The sequence below is a fragment of the Cygnus olor genome, chromosome 6 (assembly GCF_009769625.2).
Source record: "Cygnus olor isolate bCygOlo1 chromosome 6, bCygOlo1.pri.v2, whole genome shotgun sequence".
Taxonomy (NCBI): domain Eukaryota; kingdom Metazoa; phylum Chordata; class Aves; order Anseriformes; family Anatidae; genus Cygnus; species Cygnus olor.
In genome coordinates this window covers 28,038,486-28,065,582 of record NC_049174.1, presented here as the reverse complement: position 1 = coordinate 28,065,582, position 27,097 = coordinate 28,038,486, and the positions used below count along the sequence as shown (strand labels likewise).

Here is a 27,097-nt window from a genome sequence, read left to right as displayed (position 1 = left end):
AATAATAAACAATCATTCACAGGAATTAAGAATGAGCAGTTTTCTAACATCTTTCAATTTCTGTTATGTATTATCAAGCAATACTGAGCAAACATACAAATAAGATTTATGATATAAACTGAGGAAGTACAAGAAGCACCACAGTTTGAGACACTTAAAACTAAGTTAAATACAGAGCTAAAAACAACAGAGCTAAACATTGTAAGGAACAATCTTATTTTGTCAAAGGAATAGACAACAAACAAACAAACAGACAAAAAAACCTTTTTTTTTTCCAAAAATTCTATTTATTAGGCACAATTCTGTCACCCTTTACTCAAGGTAAAAAAATTATTTCTCCCTAAGTAGTCTCTTTGAGATCAATTGTAGTATTATGGAAAATTATGCCCTGATTATTCAAAACTCTTTTCCATGTGCTTATTTTTTAACATATGAGAAACTGCAGACCTATTCAGCAGAGCTCTTAAATCTATGAGACTTAAGCAATGTCTGTAGTGTTTAGAAATTACTGAAATGTATATTGTCTGTCATATACCTGTAATGCTGAAGTAAAGTAATATTATACTAGCAACATCAATCTATTCCCAAGCTCTTTCAAGGAAGTTTACATCATTACACCATCACAAAGCTGGAGGATGCCTTACATTATGATTGAGTTTGGCTGACAGGTATTGACTAAGGTTCTTTCTTCTAAGTCTGTAGATTTGTTACAATACCTCCCATTCCGTAATCATTACTATCAGTATTATTATTATTATTTTTCAAAGCATTATCAATTCTCTTCCACCTCCAAATGAATCAATTTCCTTTCCTTGATAAAGCCTCAGACTTAGGTCAATTATGTTAATCAAGGTGTTAACATGGACACAGAAACTAATGGCTGTCAACAGAATTCCGCTTTAAAATTTCTAAGCCAAAAAGTCCACTTAATAAAAGTGCTCCTCTTTCTTTATTCTGTGCTTACATTGTACCTAACAATACACTATTTAATCAAAAAAGGAAGTCAAAAGCCTGCTGCACAAACTGAAGTACAATTTTCTATGCATTTTCACCTATTTAGAACTGAAAAAAAAATCAGCTATAATAAATTTATTAAGGTTGTCTTTGAACTTCATTCTATGGTTCTTAAGGAGAAAGTGTGTGAAACAATCCCAAACCAGACAAAGCAAACAAGCCTCACGTGACTGAACCCATCAGTAAAAGAACTAGAGACTACATTATTTCAAGCATTTATCCCCATATTGCTCAATCAGCCTTTAGAAAGTTTTAATTTTGATAATAAAATTCTCAAAAAAGGGAAAGATTTGACATTTCCTACAGAGGACAATAATCATTTCTGTCATGATGCTGTCTGGGAGAATCTACAAACAACTGTGATACTAACATCACTGTTTTTACCAGAATTTAGTAGGACATTAAATAAAGGGAGACAGTATTTTGTATCAAACCAAGTACTGCTGCTTGTTCACAATGCCAGGCACAAGCTGCAGAAAGCAAGGTTGGTATTGGTGTTCTGAAAAAAAAAAAAGAGGTTTCATCTTAGGTTGACCATTTTGATGTTTTTTTCTACCTGCCTCTACAGCCTGGTCCACTGTGGTCTGTTGAGCTATTCAACAGCTGAATGCCCAAAGTCTGAACGCCCAAATAAGACTTTGGAAACCCTGGCATATACAATACTGAAACACACAGCCAAAATCTCAGTTTCTCTCCATCCTGAAAGGCAGAGTGTGAGCTCCTTTTGGATGTCAGTTCTTCAGCAGATCTCCAGTATCTGCTCTATCGATGTGCTTAACTAAACTGTTCATTATTAGTTCCATTAAATCTACTTTAGCAGAAGCAAAGCTGGAACAGACCATACAGTTAATGAGCACAGAGGCTAAGGACTATGAAGACAGTACTGGTGAGACACATAAAGGTTGTTCCCAGTGATCCTTAGAAAGAGATAGGGCTTGAGATCAAATTCACCTGCAGTGCTTATCTGGCTCTTGTGGAGACAAGAGTGGCTGGACGCATATTTGGTGTCCCTCTACCCCCTTACTAGAAAATGTCCGTCTGCCTAAATCTCCCTTGTACTGTCAGTTCCCTAATTTTCTGTATTAGAAGGCATTGATATTGCTAGTGATATGAGTTATTTTATGCTCGCTCGTGTTTTAAATGGCAGACAATGATTTCAAAAATTGTTTGTGTAGGCACTCAGAAGCTGGAGGAGGGGGAGAAGCAGCATATTCCAACAGCATTTAGGTTGAAAATACAATGTATATAGATCCCAAGCAACTTTCATGGAGTCAGTTTACTTTCCTATAGGCAGAAATTCCTGCCATTGGCTTTTATGTTTATAAAACATGAGTTAAAATAAGCCATGCATTTTTAACACTATTATACTTGGAATGTCTTTCAAGATATGTCTGTATCATTTGCCAGGTGGCTTTTGTTATTGCTACAAACAAAAATCTAGTGATAGAAATATAACAAGATAAACTAGATCCTGTGTTAAACTCCTGTGCTGTGCAAACTTAAATTCTGTCTCCAGTAATTACATACCCTAACACAGGGCAGGCTTCTGCACTTAGATACTGAAAATACTGAAACAAGTCAGTTTAAGGCCTTTTCCACCATCACAGCATGTCAATTTATTTTATCTGTCTGTTGAACTACTGAAACCATATTGTATTTAAACAACATTCTCTTGGCAGTCTTATGTTCAGTTTTCTCTCTGAAGTCGAACTGGGTTAAGCAGAGAATGGAATTAAATCTTATGCCTATATCTTACCGATAAAAGAGCAGGCCAATTTACATCTATGCTGTTTTCTCTTAAGTGGAAAGATACACATTATCAAGAGACGATGAAAACTGGGAAAATACTGATTCTAGAATTGAATAAAGCAATCAAAGACAATTCTTTGCTACAACACTCAAACTTAAGATATCAGTTTGCATGAATGACTTCAACAAAATCAAATCCTGCAAATGGCTCACACGGTGTCCTGAATGTCAGGTAAAACAATCAGTTGGCAAGTCTATGTAAACTCGTGTGTGGCAACATCAACCTGAATAACCAAATGCAGAGGCCAATCCAGAGGAAAAATTATGCTCTCAGATGATCCATTTTTAAAAGGCTTTTGAAAAAAAAAATGGAGAAGGGAGTAAGAGAATGAGAACAAGGGAAATAGTGATTCAAAGATTTATTTTTAAGAGTTTACCATGATCCTGTTTTCTCTTGGTTTCAATTTGTTTCCATCACATCATTTCTCTAGCTTTTTAAAAGAACTTTTAGAAATTCAACTGCAGTCTAACTTTCTCTAATTAAACTGCAGCCTAACTCTCCCCTTTGGCCTTTTCAGGAGGAAAAAATAAATAAATAACAAGAAACATTTATATAGTAATTTTGCTCAAAATTATGGATAAAGTGGAGAAATATTCCATATTGAATGGATAATACAAAATAAAAAATTCTTAGAGTCTGTTTATTCAACAAAGAGGTCTATGGTGCTAATGACTCTGAATCTGTATCGGTTTAAATGGCAGTTTACAATTTTGGGAGAATAAACTAATCACAGTGTGATACAAACTCAGGCTGTGTTGCATTAACCAGTACATGCTACCCCTTCTTTGAAGCAAGTGCTGACAATTAATGACAAAACCAAGTTGCTCATAGGTTTATAGACCCTGGTGAGGGACTCATGGCTCTGCCCCAGCAGGTAAGAAGCAGCACTTTTCTTCTGAGGTGGCAGCAGGTGGTACATCACAAGTGAAAGCAAACTCTAGATCAGTTTGTCTTGGAAAAATGTAATGTGTTTAATATGGAGCCAAAAATAATAATAATTAAAAAAAGCAACACACTATGACGTTTCCTTTGAACATTATTGACTGAGCCACCAAATTGTTCAGTTGTTTAGTACCACACTACAGTGCTTTTATATGGACACATACTTGTTTTCTGCTTGTTTCTTCTCCTTTCTGTATAGCTATAATGACCATTTAACATTCGCTTCCTTTTACCCACAACTTCCCCCATGCCAACTGTGAAATTAGGTTTTACTGTCCTTTTTCTTTCTTTAAACTGACACCCACATACCACTGCCCTAATTTTCAGAGATGACAAATGCAACCACAGGAGGTCAAACAGTAGCAAGACAGATGCCATTCTGTACTGAATAGCAATGCTGCTAGCCAACGTTATTAAGATTTCCACTGAATTTGACTTCAATTTGCGGTCAGATCCTGTAATCTTTATTCAGAGCAGCTATCAAAAACTGAAGTAGTTCTGCTAACACCAATGGACCCACTCCCAGGCAAATGTTACCTAGTCACAAAATCTGACCCTAATTTTAAAATATATATATATATATATTTTTAAAGTGTGGTTAGAATGAGGGGAAAAAAGGCACTGCTTTGCTGACTTTTTCTTTCTCATTATTCAGCTTTGCTGCCAAGATGCACTACTGCCATACAAAGTCTCAAGCTGAAGTAATTGCTTTAAAAAGAATAGAAAAAAAAAACAACCAACATGCAGCAGCATTTGTTGTCTTCTCCCTCTGGAACAGCTGTTATCACAGTGTGCTCTGTTTTTCCCGGAGTTGTTAAGACATTCTTGCAGATGAGAATGGGCAGAAAGAAGGTAAATAAACATGGAGTTTTACTTCTTCTAAATTTGACAGAAGCCTAATGAGCAAAACTGCTGAGTTGCAATGACAGAGCTGTTACTGTCCTACACTTACTGTATTTCAGTAAGGCGAAATCATCATCAACCTTTGGAGAGAGAGATCTGAAGATGGGGATAGACATTTGACACCCAAATACTTTTATATGATGGGGAAGATTGAATCTACATCGAGATTAAAATTTTATGCCTAGTGTATGTCTCTGCAAAAGGCCAAAGATGACTGAAAATATTATGAACATTCTGCCAGCTCAGGCTGGGCTGTTTTCTCAATAAATTTCTGGCAAAGTGACAAGTTTCTTGAAAGATCCAAGTAGGCCTTGAGCCAACAAGAGAGACTATGGGAACAGCTTATGCATACAGGTGAGGAAGAAAACCCAACAGCAACAAAAACAACCGAAAACCAAAAATGCGTAGAAGATTGCAGCTTTTAGGACATATGAAAAAAAAAAAAAAAACACATTAGTTTTGAATCCTCAGGAGTTTTGCTTTTGCTGAAGATGAACTGGGTATCCTACGCTGCTGAAACAAAGTATTTTACCATATTTGTCTCCCACATTTCATCTCAGCTTCACTCCAAATCCTGTCCCTCTTGCTTTTAACTCTTTTCTTCTCCCTCATTTCACTTTTCTATCTCATTTTCTTTATTAGCCTAACGCATCCAAGTAAATTCAGATAAAAAAATCTGTACTGCCTTAACAGATAGGCCCATGACATCATTGCACATCCTTCCTCTGTGCTGGGACCAAATCCCTGTCTGTGACCTGGATTCAATTGCAAGTGAATAATGGCAATGGATAAGCCACAATGCAACCAGCACGACCCTGCCTATGCCAGAAGAGCAGGTCCAGCTCAGAAGTATGGATTTGTTTCCCTAAGCCATAGGTGTAGCCAGCAAAAATAATGGAAATAAGATGATGCCATCATTTGTTCTCCTCACACTGCTTAGTCAGCTCCTGTGTGCTCATTCTCATTCTCTTTCACCAGTACCATCTTACCCATTCCAACTAGAAGGTCATCTCCAGCAGTGGGGGAAACGCTATTTAAGTTTTCATAGAGGAAACAATTTCAGAGCCTAGAAATACATCACAGTGAATAGGGGGCAATAGTTGAAACATCAAAGGCTATGGATGGTGCAACAAACTGTAAGCCAATCATTTCACCAAGAAAAAACTTAGTTTTCATCTGTTATTCATGGGAATGTTGACGTGACACAACTTTTATAGCACTGTAAAAATAATATTACGAGCAACTGCCCCAGGAAAGACTGCCAGGAAGAAACATTTTACAGCTCATTCATTCACTATGATTTTCTAGGGATAAAACCAGCCAGATGCAACAACTGTTATAAATGGATCTGGCTCCAGTGAAAAGAGGGTAGCTGTGCTGACCTGCACTCACTGAGGATGAGAGCGTTCACAGAAGCACAGACTGTTTGAAGCTGGATGGGACCTCTTTTAAACATCTAGTCCAGCCCACTACTTCAGGCTGTTCTGAAACAGATTCAACTTGTAAGAACTCCTTAGACAAATTCTGTGGTTGTCATTGATACAGATAAAAGCACCATCTGCAGGTATGCAGAGACTGAAATAAAGCCTTGAAGGATCTATTTTTGAAGGTGGCAGAAAGGGGAAATTAATTATATATTTGATCCATTTGTTCTTGAAAGAGACATAGCAACAGCTCAGGCTTTTGGGATAGGGCATGGATGGAGAGTAACAGAGGAACCCTACCTGCAGCACTTTGCACCTCATGCACTCAGTGGGGTGCAACGGCAGAGCTGTACAGCAAAGCTCACAGATTTGCACAGATCCCAGTCTCATGGACTCTTAGCTGCCTATCTGCCTGAGCTCTTCATCAAGAAATTCCACAGAAAAACAGGTCCACAATCTGGTCTAACAGTAGTCTGAAAGCCAGAGCAGGTGGCCAGTGTTTACGGACACAAGTCAATTGAAATAAAGTTGAGTGGAAATAATATGAGGTTTAATCCAACACTTGCAGGTATCCATGGATGGTTTGCTCGATCATGGCCACAGCAAAAATGCAATTTGATAGACTAAGATGAAAATAGATAAAATTGGGACATTTCTTATTAGAAACATGGAAAACAGGCTGTGGAGAGCAATCTTCGCTTAGTCCCCTGGGAGAGACTCTATATACTAATAACAGTTCTTCTCCCTCCCTTTAGTTTGAAAAGTATCTAAGTAAAAATGAAATTACCTTACTCAACAGAACTGCTTCCTGGATATGCAGTTCTAACTCCCAACATTAATGAGAAAAGTATCCTTATTATTTTTCTTTTTCCCCTCCTGCTAACATTGCACCAGCACAGTCATTAGTGACTGAATTGTACTGTCTTCTTATTTGACAACCCTCCACAAAAGGCAGGTTAATTTTATTGCCATTATACTTGTGTTGACAGCCTATAGGAATAATAAAAACTAGATTTGGGTATAGAGAATAATTATTAGTAACATTGATTCACAAAACAGCAAGAACACACCTTGTCTTTCAGTTCCCAGCATGGCAGACAGTTAGAGAATAACATCTATTTACACGCAGTGAATCTAATCAGAAAGTCATTGAGACAATGTCATTTTCAGCATGCCTTTTTGTAGTGCAACCACAAACTGGTTCCTGTAAGTGGCTGATAACAACTGCTGACTTTCATGGCTTAGATTGATCTTAAAGAAATCACAAAATATCATCAGTAAATATGCTGAATTCCTGAACTAGAATAAAAATAGAAAAATGTTCTTAAGAGAACATAAATTAGAAAAGGTAATAACATATTGTTAATCACTTTGAAGCTGCAATCCCTAATTACATAAATGAGAGGATTTTCTTAAACTTGATAATAGCTATCAGAGATATTACTGGTATGATGCTTCTGTTTTGGAAAGAATCCTTTGAAAATGAGATGTGAACATCTAAAGTTACTTGTAATATTAATTAGGCAAACAAACAGCTTTGTTAGGAAGAAATCTGGTACTGTTCCCCATACATCTTTCTGTAACAGCCAGAGACAAAAATAAAAATAAAATAGCTGAGTGTTTAGATTTACACTAAACAGCTGAAAGAGTCCCTGTGCAGAGTACATAATGCTGTATTTTAAAAGGCAAACATTGTAAACAAACAACAAGAGAGGAGAGGGGATGAGAAAAGAGGAGAGAGGAGGGAAAGGGAGAGGCCAACATCCAGAAAGAGTTTAGAGAGGTACGTTTCCAAATTTTATACTAATTATGCGCCAACAAGGCAGCTTGGACAAGTAGAGTGCTCCTACTCTTCTGTTACATCCCCACTGAACTCTCACAGAGACAGTTGAACTGGGTTTATTTTGTACTCCCAAAACATGTTAATCAGAAAAAGACAACATTCAGTTGTTCTTCCTATGATCCTAACAGCACCCGTCTGGATACCTAGCACAGCAGTGAAGAGAGACCAGCTTCAAGTGCTTTATCAAAAAAAAAAAAAAAAAAATTAAAAAAAATCATCAAACTGCATCCCAGTATCTCTGAGTGGCCACAAGCATTACTGCAACTCATTAAACTTGCTTATAGTCTGATGTGTTACAACACATTATAGAGAAAGGGAAAATAAATTGACACTGCTTTCAACTGCTGAGCAATTCTGTTTTCCTCAATGTTACAATTAATGTCAACAATTAATGCTTTAAGAGGAAGAATCAGAAACTTCACTACAATAAACAAATACAGTCAGTTTCAACTTAAGGATATACTCAAACTGTAGCACTGTGTTGGTTCAGCCGTCCCCTTTTCGGGCTGCAATTACACTTCTGTTGGTCAGAACAGCAGGGGCATCATTTGTCATCCTAAGTAAGGCTGGAGTGCAGCGAAATTGGGCACTTTGGAAAAATGCAGCTGTAGCAGAACATATGTATAGGCAAGACCATGAAATGAACTGGCTCCAAGCCAGTATGTAAGGAGAAAAACAAGAGAATATAAATGAAAAAATTCATAGAATACAATACTCAGAAGAAGGTCCTGTTGATAGATCCTGGACAGCTTTAAAGGTCAAATGACAATCTGTCTTCTCTGTGGAGGAGTTTAATCAATTCTCAACTCGTTTTCCTTCACCCTCTTAACAATAAGTTTACATTTTTAAAATAGATTCTCTATTTAGTTTTTGCTATTTAATTGATGTCAAGTCCCTGTGTATCCAACTGCAGCAAACTGAAGGGTATAGAAGGTGTGTATATACATTCATGCACAGACTACATTGGATAGAGTATGAACTTCTCTGTAGCTCTACTGTAACTAACAGGGATTATTATTCAGCTCAAAAGGCAGTTTTCTGCTTCCGGAGCAGAAGGAAGAACTCAGCTGTAGCTTCACCACTGAAGTAAATACTGGAAATGCAGAGGTTGCAGAATAACAATAACCATGGAGCTAGCCACAGGATGCCACCAATATTGTGTTAGGTAACACATACACGAGGAGATCAACTCAGCCCACTCTAACTCCAGCACAGAAGCATTTACATGTCGGGAAAGGCAGAAAATTGCATTACACACCTCCATCTTTCCTGTTCCTTCCTCCTCTCCCCCTTTTCCCAAATGCTGAAGACAAACATAATGGAGTGGAGACACAGATTTCTTCCCCCACTACATGCATGCACATGCACACACTGCAGTAGAGTTAGGCACTGCAGGGGCTCTGGGAAATGTAGCAGCATGCCCAATTTCAGAGTCAACAACAAACCTTAACAGTTTTCAAACACAGCACTCCCTACCCTCCACAGAAGGCCAGATGTCTTTTCCCAACCCAGCAGAAGATGACCTGGCCTCATTTATTGATTTCTTGGCACTACTGGAGAGCCCTTGACTTGAGAGAACTCCAGCTGCCACATCACTTGAGAATCACGCAGGCTGCAATAAGCATATCACAGAATCATAGAATATCCTGAGTCGGAAGGGACCCACAAGGATCATCAAGTCCAACTCCTGGCACTGCACAGGTCTGCCCAAAAGTTTAGACCATGTGACTAAGCGCACAGTCCAATCGCTTCTTAAATTCAGACAGGCTTGATGCCGTGACTACTTCACTGGGGAGCCTGTTCCTGTGTGCGACCACCGTCTCGGTGAAGAACCTCTTCCTGATGTCCAGCCTAAACTTCCCCTGCCTCAGCTTAACACCATTCCTGCGGGTCCTATCACTGGTGATTACGGAGAATAGGTCACCTGCCTCTCCACTCCCCCTTGCGAGGAAGTTGTAGACTGCGATGAGGTCCCCGCTCAGCCTCCTCTTCTCCAGGCTGAACAGGCCCAGTGACCTCAGCCACTCCTCGTACGTCTTCCCCTCTAGGCCCTTCACCATCTTCATCGCCCTCCTCTGTACACTCTCCAACTGTTTTACATCCTTTTTGTGCTGTGGTGCCCAGAACCGCACACAGTACTCGAGATGAGGCCGCACCAGCGCAGAGTAGAGCGGGACAATCACTTCCCTCAACCGACTAGCGATGCCGTGCTTGATGCACCCCAGGATACGGTTGGCCCTCCTGGCTGCCAGGGCACACTGCTGGCTCATATTCAACTTGCTGTCAACCACAACCCCCAGATCCCTCTCTGCGGGGCTGCTCTCCAGCATCTCGTCGCCCAGTCTGTACGTATAGCCAGGGTTGCCCCTATATCAAATACTTTTTTCCATTTTCTTCCCATGGAATATATATTCAACAAGGTTACAGTCCTTATTTTCAATTGTAATTAATCTTGTGTTCATTTCATCTTATTTTCAGCACAACTGAGATGGTTATGTCTACATGCCTTCTGTATCTAACAGCAGGAGAACCATCATCAGAACTATTCAGCCAACCTATGAGCTTAATGAAATAAGAATCAAGATCTTTATGTACAAGATAACTTTCTACCATGGATCTTTAATCACAGGTAAAAGATGAAAGGAAAATCTTTCTCGAGTGCTGGATCACGATAGTGAAAAAAAAATCCCACAGGATCACCACGTATATCACCAACTTTCCTTCCAACAGGAAGGAAGGCTCCTTAATTGAATGTACTGTCCTCGAGACAAGTACAAATTGATACAAAAGTCATGGACGAGGTTCATATTTTAGAGTTAGTCCCACATTGAACATAATGGGAGTCCTTGAGGGCCAAACTACTTTTAAAATTGTACACAGGCTCCTCCCTCCAAACTCTCCTCTCTAAACATGTCTTTATACCTATGTACATTAGGGAATTAAGAAATATAAGTTACACATTTACGGCTATAACACACTCCTAAAGATTATGCTTTCTCTAGCATCTGAAGAGCAGAACAAATGCAAAGACAAACATCACCCTAATGTGTGCCTAATTATTGAACAGGATGCAGAAACAATCAGCAATATGCAACCTCTTGTAAAGAGGTGTCAACTTCCCCCCCTCCCTCCAACTCAGTATTTGACAACGTTGACTTTGTGCTGTTTATTTTCTTCCACTCACATGCAACTGATCAAGATAAAGCGCAGATGTCCCAAGATTCAGGTTAAGATACAGCTCTATTATGCTGTAAATTCATATATATATAGAAAACTAATGTGCATGAAGGAAGCAACCCCCAAACACAGGAACAAATGTATTTGTCTGAATTTGTGTTTCTTTTCTCTCTACATTGTGACTAAAGTACTTGAGCATATAGCTTTACTTTTAAATAAAATACATAAATGGCTCCCTAACAGCTGGCCTACTTAACAGTACCATGTAAACATCTGTTCACATTCATGCATGCAAATAAGTACATCAACTAGCAAGTCTCTCAGGCTCAGACTAGTCTTTATGAAGTCTTCCCAGAAACCACCGGGGTGGAGGCCAATGACTGTGTGAAGAAAGAGGAAAGGAAATTCTTAAACTTTTTTGGAGAGTCAGTCCTTGAGAAAGATTGAGTGAGAATACCAAAATCATGCTTTCTGTTTTCCACTATGCTTGCTTTAATGGAAATTTTCTTTCCCGTTTATTTGTGGCTATGTCCTTCTTGATCACCTATTTTAGCAGCTTGTTACATAAATGGACACTGCATCAAAATTTTATTCCTCTTTGTTCAAACTGCCTTTCGAAAGTGCCAGGGATCCCATGTCTACTCCTAACTAAATGGGATTCTTGACATTGACTTGAATGGAAACAGGATTAGGCCGGCTGTATGCCTCATTAGATACGCAATTCTATAGCACCCTCTAAAATTCTGCTGAACTTTCCGTTTCAAGCAAATAAAGCAGGTAAACTCAAAGGCCATGAAATGTCACTATTACATTTAGACACTTAAACTGAGGTACCTGATGAATTAGCCATCTTCTTGCCAGGCGTCTTAGAAAACTGCAGCCCCCTAGGGATTTCCCCTGGCTGTTACCACTTATTGCAAAGTCAAAGAGAGAAAGCTAAGGTTATTGTTTTGCCTGTGGAATCAAAATATGCTGAGAGAGCATGTTATTCCCCAGACTTTCAGGTTTATTGCATTTCTAATTCACACCTAAGGTCACCATATGTCAAGTGAGTAGGTATTCTGTTACCATAGCTAGTGTCATCATTTCAACTCTAATGCTAAATAGTCCTAGACTGGAACAATACTGTCTTTGAAACAGCATGATTTAGCTCTTATAACAGAAGATTGGCCTTCTGATTAAAGATGGAAAATTAAATGTTCTGGTTCCACTTTCAGGTTTGTCAGACTCTCCAAAATCGTACAAGTTAGTCAAGCTATCTGGACCTTCATTTTTACACCAGAAAGCCAAAGAACTAAAGGCCCTTAATAAACAAAGCTAGTATAGCAGCAACTGATTCTTCTCTATTGAGACAGGTTAATAAATGAATCGATCTTAGAATAAATTTCATTTTGCATTTAAAACTACCAAGATGACGTTTGAAATCAGCTTCTTGTGACCTGATAAGAATATGCCACAATTCCAAGTCTTCCCTCTGCATAATGCATGAACGTGAATTTGACCATACAATTGTCATTTCTTGTCACTTAAGTAGTCTTACAGTTAAGCAGCCATAATTGTCCTTTGGGTGTTATCTTAAATACATTAAGAAAGAAATTGAATGCCTTCACCACATTATAGCTGGGACACTTTTTCAAAGCTCATTTCTATGTCTGTGAATTATTCATAATACACTTCAAACAGGCTCTTCTGAATGAGGTAATTGACCTTGTCTGCATGAAGCACCTACTACCTTGCCTTGGGATAATTAAATCTATGATGTGGTCCATTATTTAAAGGTAATGTCTTCTCATTAGGTTAGGCGATATATTATCACTCAACTAGTCACCTAATTCTGCATTTAGTGCATTCAAGTTTTCATTGTTTTGTCATGGGTTACACTCATCATAGCAATGTCTCACATTAAGTAATGTGGTACAACAGTATTTGCTTGATAAATGGAAGCAGGACTTTGAGGACTAACATTTCAAGATCTACACCACTATTCGAAAGCTCGGTTGGCTGTACTTTATTTCTGTGGGTGAAAGCAACAAAAGTGTGTCTATATAGTAAAATCTAATGTCATGTCAAAATTTGAATCCAAGTAATATAATAGACTCATAGAATTGTTAAGGTTGGGAGAGACCTCCAAGATCATCTGATCCAACTATCCCCCTACCACCAATAATCACCCACTAAATGACATCCCTAACATACCATGTGGTATTAGCAACACAATTTCATGTACTGCTCAGTGAAAACAGGTATGTACTGCTGACAGGTATACTAAAACACATGTATTGATTCCATATAAATTAACACAGATATTTCTAGAGAGTTTTATTTTGCTGTGTAGAGAAACCCTTGGCTGGCCTGCCATTGAAGATGCAATTAGCAATGCAGGCTAGTAATGTGCCATTTTGGTTTTCTCTTTGAACCTGTAAGAGACAACTGTGACTCCGTTCCTCAGTATGTATTCCTTCAAAAGATGTTGCTCAGTGAAGACCAAGGTAACTGATTATTTTCACATATGCAGAGTGGAAACCTGCTGAGAGAGAACGTTAAACAGCTGAGCACCCAACTCTCTCCTCTGTTCAAACTAGTTTGAACCACTTTAGCAGAATGAAGTAGCTCTGAATCTATTTTAGTCAGCCACTGAGAAAGTCCTCCTGCTTGGGTAGATTCTTGAGTGGCACAGTGATTTGAAGAAGCTCCTGCATCAATCTCTTTCCTGGCTCTGAGAGATGGCCAGAGATGGTGTTCTAATTTATATTGCACCACTCCAGTAAACAGGCTTAAAGGTGCTTTTCCATCCCCTCTACTTAAATTGTGCAGGGTATACCTGTCTGTTTTAGTACAGGAACACAGCATTGGCTTTTGGAATTGACTTTTTGAATTGGCTTTTTCAGTGCTGAAGTGCTTAGTCTCTGATTGTAAATACTGCATTAACAAGCTCTGGATTGACTTGTTCATTTTTCTACTTTACTTATCTGAATTTTTACAGTGTTTCTACAGTTCGTCATTTCTTTTATACTGAAGTACAATTTCATTAAAGATGCAATAACTAAGGAGTTAATCCACCATCTTATTGGCCTAAATCAATATGAACACACTAAATACAGTGGAACTGATCCTGCATATCTTCATAGTTTTCAGTTGCATCATTTGATATTGTAGCTTCTCTTCAGCTGTCCATTAATAGAATGCCATGATTATGTTAGCTATCCAGAGCTTTTTAATCATATTATACAAACATCATTCAGCCTATGAATTGTTTATCTTGATCAGATTTTGAGCATTCACTTAAAATTATGAAGTATTATTTTAGAACAGAAATAAATACAAGGGCATCAAAAAGATTTCAAGGTGGTAGAGTGAACGTTTACACTGAAGACCTTTGGCTGAATTCCTATTTGCATGAACATTCAAGAACAATCTGTTCATGCCTCAGGAACATTTTTGCAAACAAAAAAATCTCAGTACAGTAGTCCAAGATAGTATAAAAGGATTATGAAAACTATCAAAGTGAAATTGAAATGAAATTCCGGTAGGAGAGGAAAGAAATAGCTGCCATTTATCATTTCCCATCAGCTAAAACAAACTAGCCAAGGAACGTATTGTTCTAAGCAAGATTACCTGCAATTGGCCTGTCTGCTAAATCATATTTCATAATGGTCGACTGCCTTCAATTGTGTAACCACAGTTGTGTACTATACACTGATAACTCCTGTCACTATAATACGATTATGTTTACCCATTAGTTTCTGCTTTTTGTGCCACAACCCAGCAACTACAATATTACAATGGGTCTAATGGCTTGTTTCACCTCGTTCATTTACCTATTAATTTTGGCAATGGAATATTTCATGGCACATAAATTTCATCCTTCAAAAACGTGACAACCTGTAGTACAATATGGTCAGACAGAATCTAGAGCTTTGCGCAGAAGTAAAATGAATTGTCCAGGGTGGCATTTTGGAAAGAACATACCTCCCTCTGGAGGCATTGGTTATAGATAAGGTGATTACTTCAGCAATAATAGGATGTAATTATTCACTCAATAAAATTCTGCCTCTATTAAGTAGGTACTTCTAATGTTCTGCAGATTGACTAGTGGCCCTAGCCTGTCTCACAGAGGCAGTAAACAAAATGCAACATTGAATCTCTTTGAATCCTGAACATAAATGTGCATTGTGCAGGAAGTGACCCAGTAAGCAGACACTGTTTTGAAGCTGGAAGTTCCAGGAAACAAGACCCACAACCAGCCCCTGTAAAACACTCATTGCCAGGAGAACCCTCCCCACTTTGGCAATAGATGTTAAAATGGCAAACAGGCAGGCCAAACTGGCTTTTCATAACCAGAGAAAAAGCCAAAGGGAACTGGAACAGAGCCTACTTCAAGAGAAGACAATTTGTCTTAGAATTCACTCTCTGCTGTAATGTTAGCATTCATTCATGACAATCTCCCTATGGGAACCAGCCCCTAAACTTTTGACACACACCAAAATAGTTTCATCTGGATAAAATCAGAGTTTGAAATCACAATCACAATGGAAAGTGAGCAAACGCTGATGTACAAAAAGCCTTCAGTTCAATGGGTGAAATAATAACCAAAACTAACTTGTCTTGTACCAATTCTGACAATGAGCCATCTACCGCAAGAAGTCAATTCCAGTTAACCATTATTCTTCTTTCCCTCCTAAACTACCTGCACAAATATGCAAACACTTACTTTCTCAAAAAGACAACACTATATATATATATGTATGTAGACAATTTTATGGATTGTTCTGACCATTTGAAACATCAATGAAAAGAAAAGTCCATATTTAAAACACACCTACAATGTAATTGACGTTACTTTTTCTTCAGAGCTACTTTTCAAATCTCTCTTCATTTTTGAAAACATTCCACCATGGGCTTGTATTCATCAGTAAAACAAACCTGTCAGACCTAAATTAGGTTCAGTTATAGAAATTTGAGGAGGACAGTCAGGAACCATTATAATCTTTTCTTTCGTATCAACGAGTGCAACTACAAACATTTTGACTGCATTGAATGGCACAGCCTGAACAAAAAGAATAGAAAATGGCTACTGACTGCAGACTAAGCTACTGGGAGTACATTTCATGCACTATTAATGTTAATATATTGGAATCATTAGATGTTTTAAATTAGACATGTCATTTAAAACTCTTTAGCCAAACCAAATATGTAGGGAAAGGGGGACGTGGATTTAAACATTCCAGATAAAGAAACAGGCGGGACTTGAAGCAGCCTGGAAACAGTCTGAAAGAAATCTAGCACAGCTACTACTAGCAGCGTGTCCAAAGATCTATGAAAGACTAATGGTTCAGTCGATTTTAGGATGTACATTTTGTTAAAGTTCCTATTCCTATGTCATGGAGGAGACATACATATATGTATCTGTCACAACGAGAAAATGAGTGCATCTGCACCTCATTTTAGCCCAAATTAATATTTCCTCCTACCACTAGAATACTTGGAGACAGCAGGATCAATATAGTACTCTCTAACCCTATTGATTCTAGTGAGCTTTATATAGGAATCTTACCCTATAAATTTTATAGAGAAATAAGACATACTGTCCAGGAGATGAAGGAAGAAACCTGGATTCTTGAGAGATACTTGAGACTATTCCTGGGGCTACAATACAGATTCACAGCTTTCTCTCCCTACCTGGAGAGGAACACCAAACACCCCCTTATCACCTACCCAAATATAACATTACATCCCATGTAATTTGATGGGTCCATAACGTGCCACAGATCAAGCCTTCCTCTCTGAATCACCATGTCTGCTTAATCAGGTTGCTAGAAAAAAAAACAAATGTACCACTAAAGGACGATGTGCTCATTCTTCTACTAGCAGCACGAGGAAAAGGCACAGGAGGCATCGATATGAGTCTTACACTTGGACTGCAAGACTTCAGAGGTGTAGATCTGGGAAAGAAACATTCGTTTTACAGTTCTTTTTTCCTGTGTGGACAAACTTGGCCATTTGTTTTAAAGTCGTAATTTCAAATAGAACTAATTACCCAAACAATTTCAGGAGATTTCATCATCAGTAGTAGACTCATGCCTTTTTCTCCTCCCTGTTAAAGGACATAAGAAATCTTCCTTTAGAAGAGGACTGCATATAGATTAATTGGTTAACCTTTCTAAATGCTAATGTTAAAAAAAAAAAAAGTTTTCTTCTGGGACTTTTGAATTTTCCTCTTGATAGCAAAGGAAGAAGGCCCTTGTTGCTTTGAGTCCTGGACAACTCAGGCAGGAACACACCCCCTGGCTAAACCAGTTCCTGTTAACATCTGAGTCTTCCTCCTATCAAAGGGACTTGGAACACATTCAGCCTCAAAAGCATTTCTGTTTTTTTTCCCTATTTTCCTGGCCCAGCAGATATTATAAAAGCTTCTCTAAGGAAAATTTTAAAAGGGTTGTTTTCTTTCAGGTCACCGTATCTTTTAGCTACTTGTCAAGACTTAGTCAGATCTTCTCCTCCCCCAAATCAATCTGGGCTGGGGAGAGAAAAATGATTCTCAGTTGCTTTTAAATGTTTCTTGGGAGGGGAAAAAATACACAGCTTTTTTCCTCAAAGGTCTGGAGATGTTTTCTCCTTGCATGCTTGCTTTCCCTCAAATATATGTTTTTTTGTTTGTTTGTTTTTTTGTTGTTTTTTTTTACATAAGAGAGAAACAGACAGTTTGAAGGGCTATTTTTATGCTCTTAATGTCAGATGGTTCAAAAAAGCAAAACACTGAACTAAATACTCTTAGGGAAGGCTCTTGTTCTTTTGCTGTTTGAACACCAAACAAAGTAATCAGAAAATATAGCCTTCAGCTGATCTTCGTTGTTTCCTTTCCTCTGTCTCTTCCTTCATACTTTCAAAAAGAGAAAATACGTTTCCTATAGGCTGTCTTCATGCTGTAAATGGAGTAAAATTCCTGGACTTAAGATTTACTAGCAATGAATCTGAACCTAACCCAATCTAGAAAGACTAAAAACTTGACTCCTTTTTCTGTATGCTTACATTTTCTTTTCTCCTAAGGACACCATATAATTAAATTATGCCATTGTTCATTCTGCGTATATATACCCTCATATCATGTCCGTTTTCCAGGATAGGTCAGAGCAATTGTGGGCTCTGTCCTATTCACTTGCTCCATCTGATCTGATTTTCAGTATGAGCCTTGCTTTGCACGCACTTTTTTTCCCCAGAACTAGAACAGGAGTGAAATGAACCCCAAACACCCACGAAACTGAGAGATTACAACACACAATGCCTTGCTATCCTCAGAGATAACATGAATAGATATGCAAATTATTTCTTTACTCATGTGGCATCGTGGCAACTGAGAACACTTTCACTGCTATGATTTACATCTTCCATGCTCCAGAATTGGAAAATGTCACCACAATCCCACCTACACTGGGCCAAATTTGAAGGGGAAATTAGATAAATGTCAGTAAGGCATTTTGAGTTTAATGGAGCCCAAGATGCTCAAAGTAGGACAGCTGAATGAAGCAGACAAATGCAAGTGTGATGAGAACACACTCCCTGCTGTGGCTCTAATGAGGAAGAAGGCACACTTTTCTACTCAGGCAGCAGTACTGCTTTCTTTCTTGAATGGTGGACAGGTTGCTGTCATAGCTAATGACCCATTATTATAACAAGCAATGGATTCACTGTTTATTTCTAATTGCCATTATTTATTTATTGTTAATAATATGCTGAGTCCTGCAAATTAAAAAAGACTATCACTGGTTCTAATTAGGGAATGCAGACTGGGACAGTCTGAAAAAATGGTATATTTCTTTCCTTCTTCAAATTTTGTTTATAGAAGAGCTTACATGACTGTGTCTGTCAAATCTGAGGTATCATCAGAATTTGTTTTGTTCTGGTATACTTGGGTAGTTCATAAAATGATCAATTTTCAAAATCTTATTTTGACTGCAGAATTCCCTGAACTCAAGGTTTCTCTATTACTAAGCTATAAGGAATTGCATCAGCCCATATGTTTCACAGGTTGAGCAAAAGACACCATCAACTTTACTCCAAACTGGAGGTTCTTCGGGAACAGAAGTCCCATCCTAACAGATTACAGAGATTAAGCAAATATGTTTTAACAACATCAGTTTGCAACACTAACTTCCTTACAGCACTGCCAGTAACAGCTCACACAATAATTCCCAGATTTCAAGCTCAAAATCTGTCATCTAGGTTTACACTTTATTTACTTGATCTATGTGACTTCATTAATATCCCTGGTACAAGCTTCATGGACATTGGAAGAGGTACTTTCCATGTCAGTAGAACACAGTAGATCTATTCAATTTGGATTGATGAATTTGTTTCCCATGTCTTTCTCATTGCTTGGCCTGTTAACTGCATTGCAATCTCAGAGAAGCACAATGGAAATAGAGAAGAAGTAATCCTAGTAGGTGCTATTCCTTCCTTGGCAGCTATAGCACAATTTACCCACTGTCAGGAGGGCTTGTGTATAGGGAGGGAGGTAGAGGGTCAGAAATTGGGATAATATTTCCATTACTTACAGGTGCATGAATGTTAGATGCCAAGTTACCTTCCACATGCAGCAGATTTTTTTATTCTTATTAGGCCATCTGCATTTTAATCAGCTGCATACTTCTAATAATATAGCATCTTTCAAAATGGCCTCTAAAGCCATCCATACAAGTAAGAGGGCTGACAAGAATCCATGTTACATTACTATGGTGAACTTTATTCAAAGTCTCTAAATATAGCACAGTTTATCTAAAGTGTGTTGTGAGAAGCTGTCAGCACTGCCACTTTGGAGGGGAGAGACAAGGTGTGGTGGTGGAAATACAGATGGCAAGTCAGTCATTCTCAAGAAGAGGATCCTAATTACCCAGGAATAATTACACCATACAATCTACACCTGCCACCTATCCACCACTCTCTTTAATATGAACCACTTCTTGAGGGCAGACTGCCTTGTTCTACACTGTTATGTACAGTGACAAATCATCTCCTGGTAATGCAATAACAATTTAAAGTGCCTGGAATGATAGAATGGAAGTTTTATTTGAAAGGCATAAAATAACAGTGAACAAAAACCCAACAGTAAATTACTGCTTGTTATGGGTCATTTTATATCACCTCATGGTACATCTATGTAAAAAAATTTCATCAGAACCCAGGTTTCACACTCCTTTCTCCACAAAGATACTGTTCTAGGAAATAGTATGCTCACTACATAAAATCTTGTTGCAACCACAGCTCAAACACTGTGGGTCAGTTCTGGTGGAAAAAAAAACTGGACCTAATGAAGGTCCAGAGAAGGGCAACTGAAAGGACTATAAAAGCAGTGGGTGAGTGCAGGACTGATTCACTGCATCGTGCAATAGCAGAATTCAAGTGAAGCAAGTAAGACCTTGGTTTAAAACATGGTCTTTTGTACGATTTGTACTACATGGTAGTTTTGTACACTTAGGGAACTTTCAGAACTTGCTTTCCTAGTAGGCTTCATTGGCAGAAAATACAATCAGGTTCATAAAGGGATTAGACAAAGTTATGGACACCTGAACCACAGCAGTTGCTAAAAGGAGTAGGGAATGGTATAAGCTCTAATACACTTGATAGTGCAATTCTGGGTGATGGGAACATGTTGAGCAACATACTGAAAATGTCCAGACTTGTGTACTCTACCTAAGCTGCATCTGTCCAGCTGCTGCTGTTGGAGGCAAGACACTGGTTTAAAAGCACCAGCAGTCTGACCCCGCAGGATATTTCTTAGTATCTTAGGCTCTGACATCAGATCTCACCTGGAACTAAAAAGAAAACCTGTATAGACAAAAAGCTCTAACAACAGTACAGGGCAAAAAGGAAGCACCACTGAACTATCCTAACAACAAGAACCACGTCTAAACTGAAATCTAAACTCAGAGAGCTTAGGACACTCTTCTTGCTGCCATGTTTTCCAGGCAGTAAGAGAGGAACAAAACACAAATGCAGTGGGACAGAGGCAAGGGAGAACAGCTATGCCTGGCATGAGGGGGTCACAGCATGGTACACCTCAGTGCTGAGATAACAGGTCTAAACTGGAAGGCAGAGGGGAGAAAAGGAAGCAGAAATCCAGTGAGCAAGTCCTATGGTATTGGGATTTCACAGGTCTTAACAGGGACAATGAAGAAGTTCAGGGAAAAGATGTGTAGTTTAGGATGGACATTTGAAATCAAAGCTTGAAGCTACATGGTGTGGTAATTCTACTGGAGAGAGAAAAAAAAAAGGCAGAAGAAAAAAAAGACATTCCTATTTCTTTGATTTTGCTCTAAGACTGATCTTTTCTCAGTCTCTGCCTACGTAAATGTGCTATGAACTTGACAGACTGTCAGCCAAGTATTGTAAAGCAAGTTATCCTGCCACTGATACAGCCGTCACTGTATTGTCCTTGATATGGTGTATGTGAGGTGGCTTTCCAAACATTAAGCCTTTGAGTGCACTTGCTATGAACCCAGTGCTTCTTGCAACCTGAGTAAATTCAGTCAGAGGTGGGAGGGTTTGTTCAGTTGCTTTCACACCTTGAAACATCTTGTCTATTAACAGTGTAATAAAATGTGCATGTGCACACATGCACCTCTCCTTGTACATGTATACTTGCCTTAGGTTATTTGCTGAGATGCTCCCCAAGGAAAGGAAATCAGAGCCTTAGGGACCTAAATTTCTCTTCAAATTACAAGCCCAATCTTCCCGCCCTCACCACTCCATTCCTACTAGCTTGTCTTGGTCCTCATCAGATGGTCTGTGCTTCTAAGGATGAGGCAGTGGTAAAGTCTGCAGTCTCTTGCTAAGAGTGCAGACGACTTTCCTAATTAATGCCAACTGTCATACTTGTTCTTGTTATGTAGGTGTCTTTCCAACAGGCACGAAGAAGTCACAAGAGATTTGCAATTACTGGTCATAGATTAAAAGTTTCATTTGCCAGCATCGTGAAAACCAGCTATTACTTTGATGAACAGATATCTATTCCAACATTCACAAAACTCCTGAAAATCCAGCTGATAGCAGAGATGTACAAAAATGCAGTTCAGGGCAATTTAATTTTAGTTTTCAAAGACATGTTTGCAGCTAAGCCATAGTATGACAGTGAGAACTGATAAGGCTGTTCCAGACAGCAGGAGGTGGAGATGAGTAAACTTCTTTGCCAACTGCCAGATTGCATGTCTGACACATTGCAGATGTAAATTCAAGTAACTCAATGGGGAGACTACACTGAATTACACCCACTGAGGAGGTGCCTATGCCTTCAGGGCAAGAGGTAGTAAGAAGGAAAAAGACAAATTCCATGATATAAATTGGAACAATTTTTATGCAAGCCTGGGAGCCTCCCTTGGTTTTTCTCTCTGAGGCAGCCCAGAAAGCAACACTTGCTCCTTTGCCTAGGCACATTATTTTTTCCATTTTTTCCCCACATCAAAGCTGTGAAAGCCGAAGTTACTATGTAACAGCATGCACCTTTGTTGGAGAGTGAAGTCAAGGAAGAAAAAGGAAAGAGAAATCTCTTTATTGCTTCTCTGTGAAACATGGTAGCGTTTAGATCCTGAAGACAAGGATTTAGGGTTTTGGTGCTACTAACTGAGATATCCTAATCACAGGTTCCTTCTCCCTGAAGAAAAAAAAAAAAAGACCCAACAACCCCACACACTAGACGAAGCTCAGAAATGAATTAGATCCCTTGCAGGAAGGGGAACTTTTATAGTTCTGTCAAGATCAGATATACCCCTGGAAGATGTTTTTCCATCAAACACTCACTGCTGGACTTGGTCCAGAGGTAAGTGGTGATATTCAGCAGAAGGGATTACATGACATGATGCTTCCTACTGGCCTATGAATGTGGCATTGTTGTCAACACATGCATTTACATACCGACTTCTGAAGGAATATCTAAAGTGTGGTTCATTAACCACAATTAAACATGATAACTTTGCTTCAGGCATCCAGAAGCCTGTGCCAAATCAAGAAACCAACCCAAAGAGTTTGATTTCCATTCTGTTGCTCTGACCCCCATATCAAACTCACTGCAATTACTCCTGGGCATAAATAATAAAGTTGAGAATATTCTGCAGTGAGCCCAGGAAAATGCCCTGAAGTTAATCACACACAGATCTCACCTTCAAGTTTAGGAATGGCAATTCTTTAAATCTTAGGACTCTTCAAAATATGCATGGTGCTCAGCACCACTGAATCTCTAGGTTTTTCTACAGTATAGCAGCAGTTCACTTCAAGATGAATATCAATTAACAAAATGATATTTAATGCTTCTGTGGAGAATATTTCTTTCTACTATTTAAAAACGTTGAATACTCAGCTAAGAACAAGTATATTCCCCAAACCTTGTAATTTCAGGAGCTCAGACGATTTATTTTTGAGTATGTTCCAAGTCTAGCCAAACTTAGAGCCTCAGGCTACTGAGAAAGTTCAGGATGAAAAATTGAAAGTGTAATTAAAAAGCATACAAAAGGAGGAAGAGAGAGAGCTAAAAATGAGAGTCTGCCACATGCAGAACACTAGATTGTAATTTTTTCTGATTTATCAGCTGGAGCTGTATTAAAAAGTTATGAGTCTCACATGGTCAACTGTCAGGACCACAGCAGCACTGCAGCAACTGCAAGAGAGCAAACCAGGCTGCTAGGCACCATATCCCCATGCCCTTTCCCTCAAGGAATTGGTGTCATACCTTTTTTCCTAGACAAATGGTGAAGGAGCTACCTATCAGGAACTATCTTAGTATGTCTGCCAGTTGGTAAACAGCTGTAGCCCTGAAGAAGTATAGTTACATGCGACAGTCAATCTAGCAAATATTGTTACTTTATTTTCTGAAGAAGTGGGTCTGGATCTCTAAGAAGCATCCCTAGCTTTACAGAGGTGCCATTAAGATGTACCTCCAGCATACACTCATAGTGTTTCTTTCTTTGTGTGCATGACCAAACAAATATCTCACAGAAATGCATAAAAGTAAATATGTGCAGACCTGCTCTAATACTGTGGCCTTCACCCTTAAAAAATTATTTCAGAATTAATCACTGTGGTGATTAAATTTTCATAACATGTGTCAAGAGTGGTGTGGGATACAGCAGACAATGACACTGAAAGTATTGATAAGTCATCCTTCCCTCCTTTCATGAGCAGCACCTGTTCTTTGTTTCCTCTTCTTGCTCTACCCTGGGTGCTAATAGTAATATTTCATTCTTTTAAAAATCTTTAGCAATACAAGCAGTTCTTGGCTAGTAAATTCTGCTGCTGACAAAAGGTGTAACTCACAGCTTATAAAAATAAACTGTCTGTAAGGAATCTGATCACTGGATCCATAAACATTCAGTGCTATAGTAACTTTGCTGGAACCAGTCATTGGGTATTTTTTTAACACAACAGAAACTCCTACTGCAAGCTCCCCTTAAGGATTTCCATGGGATTTCTTCTAACCTACTAACAAATTTTAGAGTTCCTAATAATCAGAGAATCACCAGGACCATACAGACATTACAAGTAACCAGATGAAACTGTGGAGACATCCAGAAACATGCCCTTAATGGCATTCCTCTTCTCTGAATAACCAAATGTAAAATCCTGACCCCAGGAAAGGGCTGAGTAGAAGTGCCCTGAGTAGCCACTGGAGTTTTGCTACAAAGAGACACAAACTAATCAGACCCTCTCTGCTTTGTTGTTGCTGCCACATTAAGTCAAAGCAAAAAATTTGATCCTTTTAGCAAGAGGTTAGAATTACTTTTGCCCCAGAAACTGTTCTACCAAGCACTTTAAACATTATATTCAGGACTGTCAGATTTGGAAAAGGATACACCCTTCCTACTCTGAAACATTTTGAGTCTGGACTCTCATGCTTTCTCTTTTTAATACAGAGTTAAAACTGTAAATGAATGAAAAGAGCCATTTACCATCAGCTAAACACATCTTTACTGCTTTCCAACTAGTACTTTCCATTGCAGAAGCTTTCAGACCCTTTGTACTCATGAACTTACACAGTGGAAACTCCCCTGCAGAACTCTGTCCATCTCATGTCAGAGGGTAGCCACTGCACAGTGGGATCCAAGACAGTCAAAGGCTTTTCACTCTATCCTGTATTGCTAGTACACGTGTTGTTTTCTTTCTCCTTAGTTGCAAGTGCAGCCTGCACCTGCTATATAATCAATAGCAGTTAACAAGGAAAGATTTGGGATCATGGTACTTACTTGGGGTGTTCAGGAGACGTGACTTTTTGCAGTGGTAGGCTGCCTCCTGTTCGCAGTACTCCGCACCGTTTATCACAGCTTCAAGCTGCTCCATGCTACTGTTATAGTTAAAGGACATGGTGTACGGCTTCTCCGGACCAGCTCCTTGGACTCTAGTTAGCTCTGTGTTGTTGTGCTGCACTGCAGTCCAGATCTTATCTTCTGTTAAACAAACAAACAAAACAAAACAAAACAAAACAAAAAAAAAAAAGAGGATTGATTGGGAAGTTAACAGCAAAAAAAACTTTCAACAAGCAGGGAACAAAAATCAACCTAAGTCTAACGCTTTACTGCATTAGAGACAGGATCAGACAGACCCTGGGTTCTGAAATGATGACTCTGTAATGAGGACCTGCAGGTCGACACATCCCACAGAACTTTCTCCCTAAACCAGCTTCAGCAAATTCTACAGCCTGCTGTGCCAGAGAGAAATTAAAAGCTTCCCAGGATCTTTGGGAGATCTTCCACATCTTTCGTTGCCAGCATCTGGAGAAAATTAGATGCATTTCAGCTGTCTTCAGTCCTGAGAGAAAAGACTTAATAATATGGATCAGGATGGTAACTTTCATCTTCTGCAAACATAGCCTGACCTGAGACCACAGCCCACTGTTACAACAACAAATATGAACTGCAGCTGATAAGCTCACAAACTCACCACAAACAAAATTCTTGGCAGAAAGCTACAACTGCAAACATGTTCTTACTGCCCAGTTACAAGTCAGAGCGCTCATTCTACTCAGCTCCCAGATTTTTCTGCACATAAACTGAGCAATGCCCCACTTGGCTGATAGTATAGAACATATGACTCAGCATCTGTAGCTAACTGTACATTTTGATGCTTTTCCATGCTGCGGACCCCATTCTCATTTCTTTCATTGTGTTTGCTGGCAAAGCAAAGAATTGCTCAGGTCACGGACAGCAGAATCTAGGTTTATGCACAATCTGCACTGCAACAACCCAGCTCACAACCAGCATTGAGGTTGGCATGATAAGGAGAACATCACAATTAGAAACAATTAGCTTAGCAGGGAGGCTATTTCCCAGCAGGTTCTGGTGAGATAGCAAGGGACAAGATAACAAGGACAGCCTGAATGACCAATCTGCTGAGCTGACCCAGAGTAAAAGGCAAACTCTTTAATGAGGATTCACAGGACTGAGCCCAGAACATGCTCCATGATGTTATTTAGAGACACATCCAGTAAATTCCTCTTTTATCAAAGACCATGCTCACCCAGGGATGATACAAGATACTGACAAGGCAAAAATAAAGGAAAGGAAATTTGATCTTAAAAATTGTGCATTGAAATATTCAGATGTTTTTACTGACAGATAACCTAGGCTGAATTCTTGCACAGCACAAGCTTTACAGTTACTCCCCGATACGCTGGCACAGAGCCCAGCAGCTTTGTGGCCACTGTAATGAGTTGCAGTTGACCTATTTTTCCCTTGAGCTACAAATATCCCACAGATGACTTCAATAGAACTCTATTAGGCGTGTATAAACCCTAAATGGACCATCTTTGCAAAGACACATAAGTTAATGGATTGTCATTATGGAGGCATTCAGATGACAGGCAAGTAACAACAAACATCTGGAAACCATATAAACACGTCTGGTCCAAGTTAGAGAGAAACCACTCTCTGAGTAATTTACAGCGTAATCTTGAACTTCAGAAACTGTAAGGACAGTTTACACCCAGCAACCCATAGATTTACTCAC

The 27,097-nt window shown here is 38.9% G+C and overlaps 1 protein-coding gene across 3 annotated transcripts in view; it reads right to left on the bottom strand.

Annotated features, from left to right (window-relative positions):
• CNTNAP5 (contactin associated protein family member 5) overlaps positions 1-27,097 on the bottom strand; it is a 285,261-nt gene that overhangs the window by 57,149 nt on the left and 201,015 nt on the right. For all 3 annotated transcript variants that reach the window (XM_040561102.1, XM_040561103.1, XM_040561101.1), the window contains one exon: positions 25,339-25,539. In XM_040561102.1, coding sequence (XP_040417036.1) covers positions 25,339-25,539 — 201 coding nt within the window. The remainder of the gene's footprint in view (positions 1-25,338; positions 25,540-27,097) is intronic.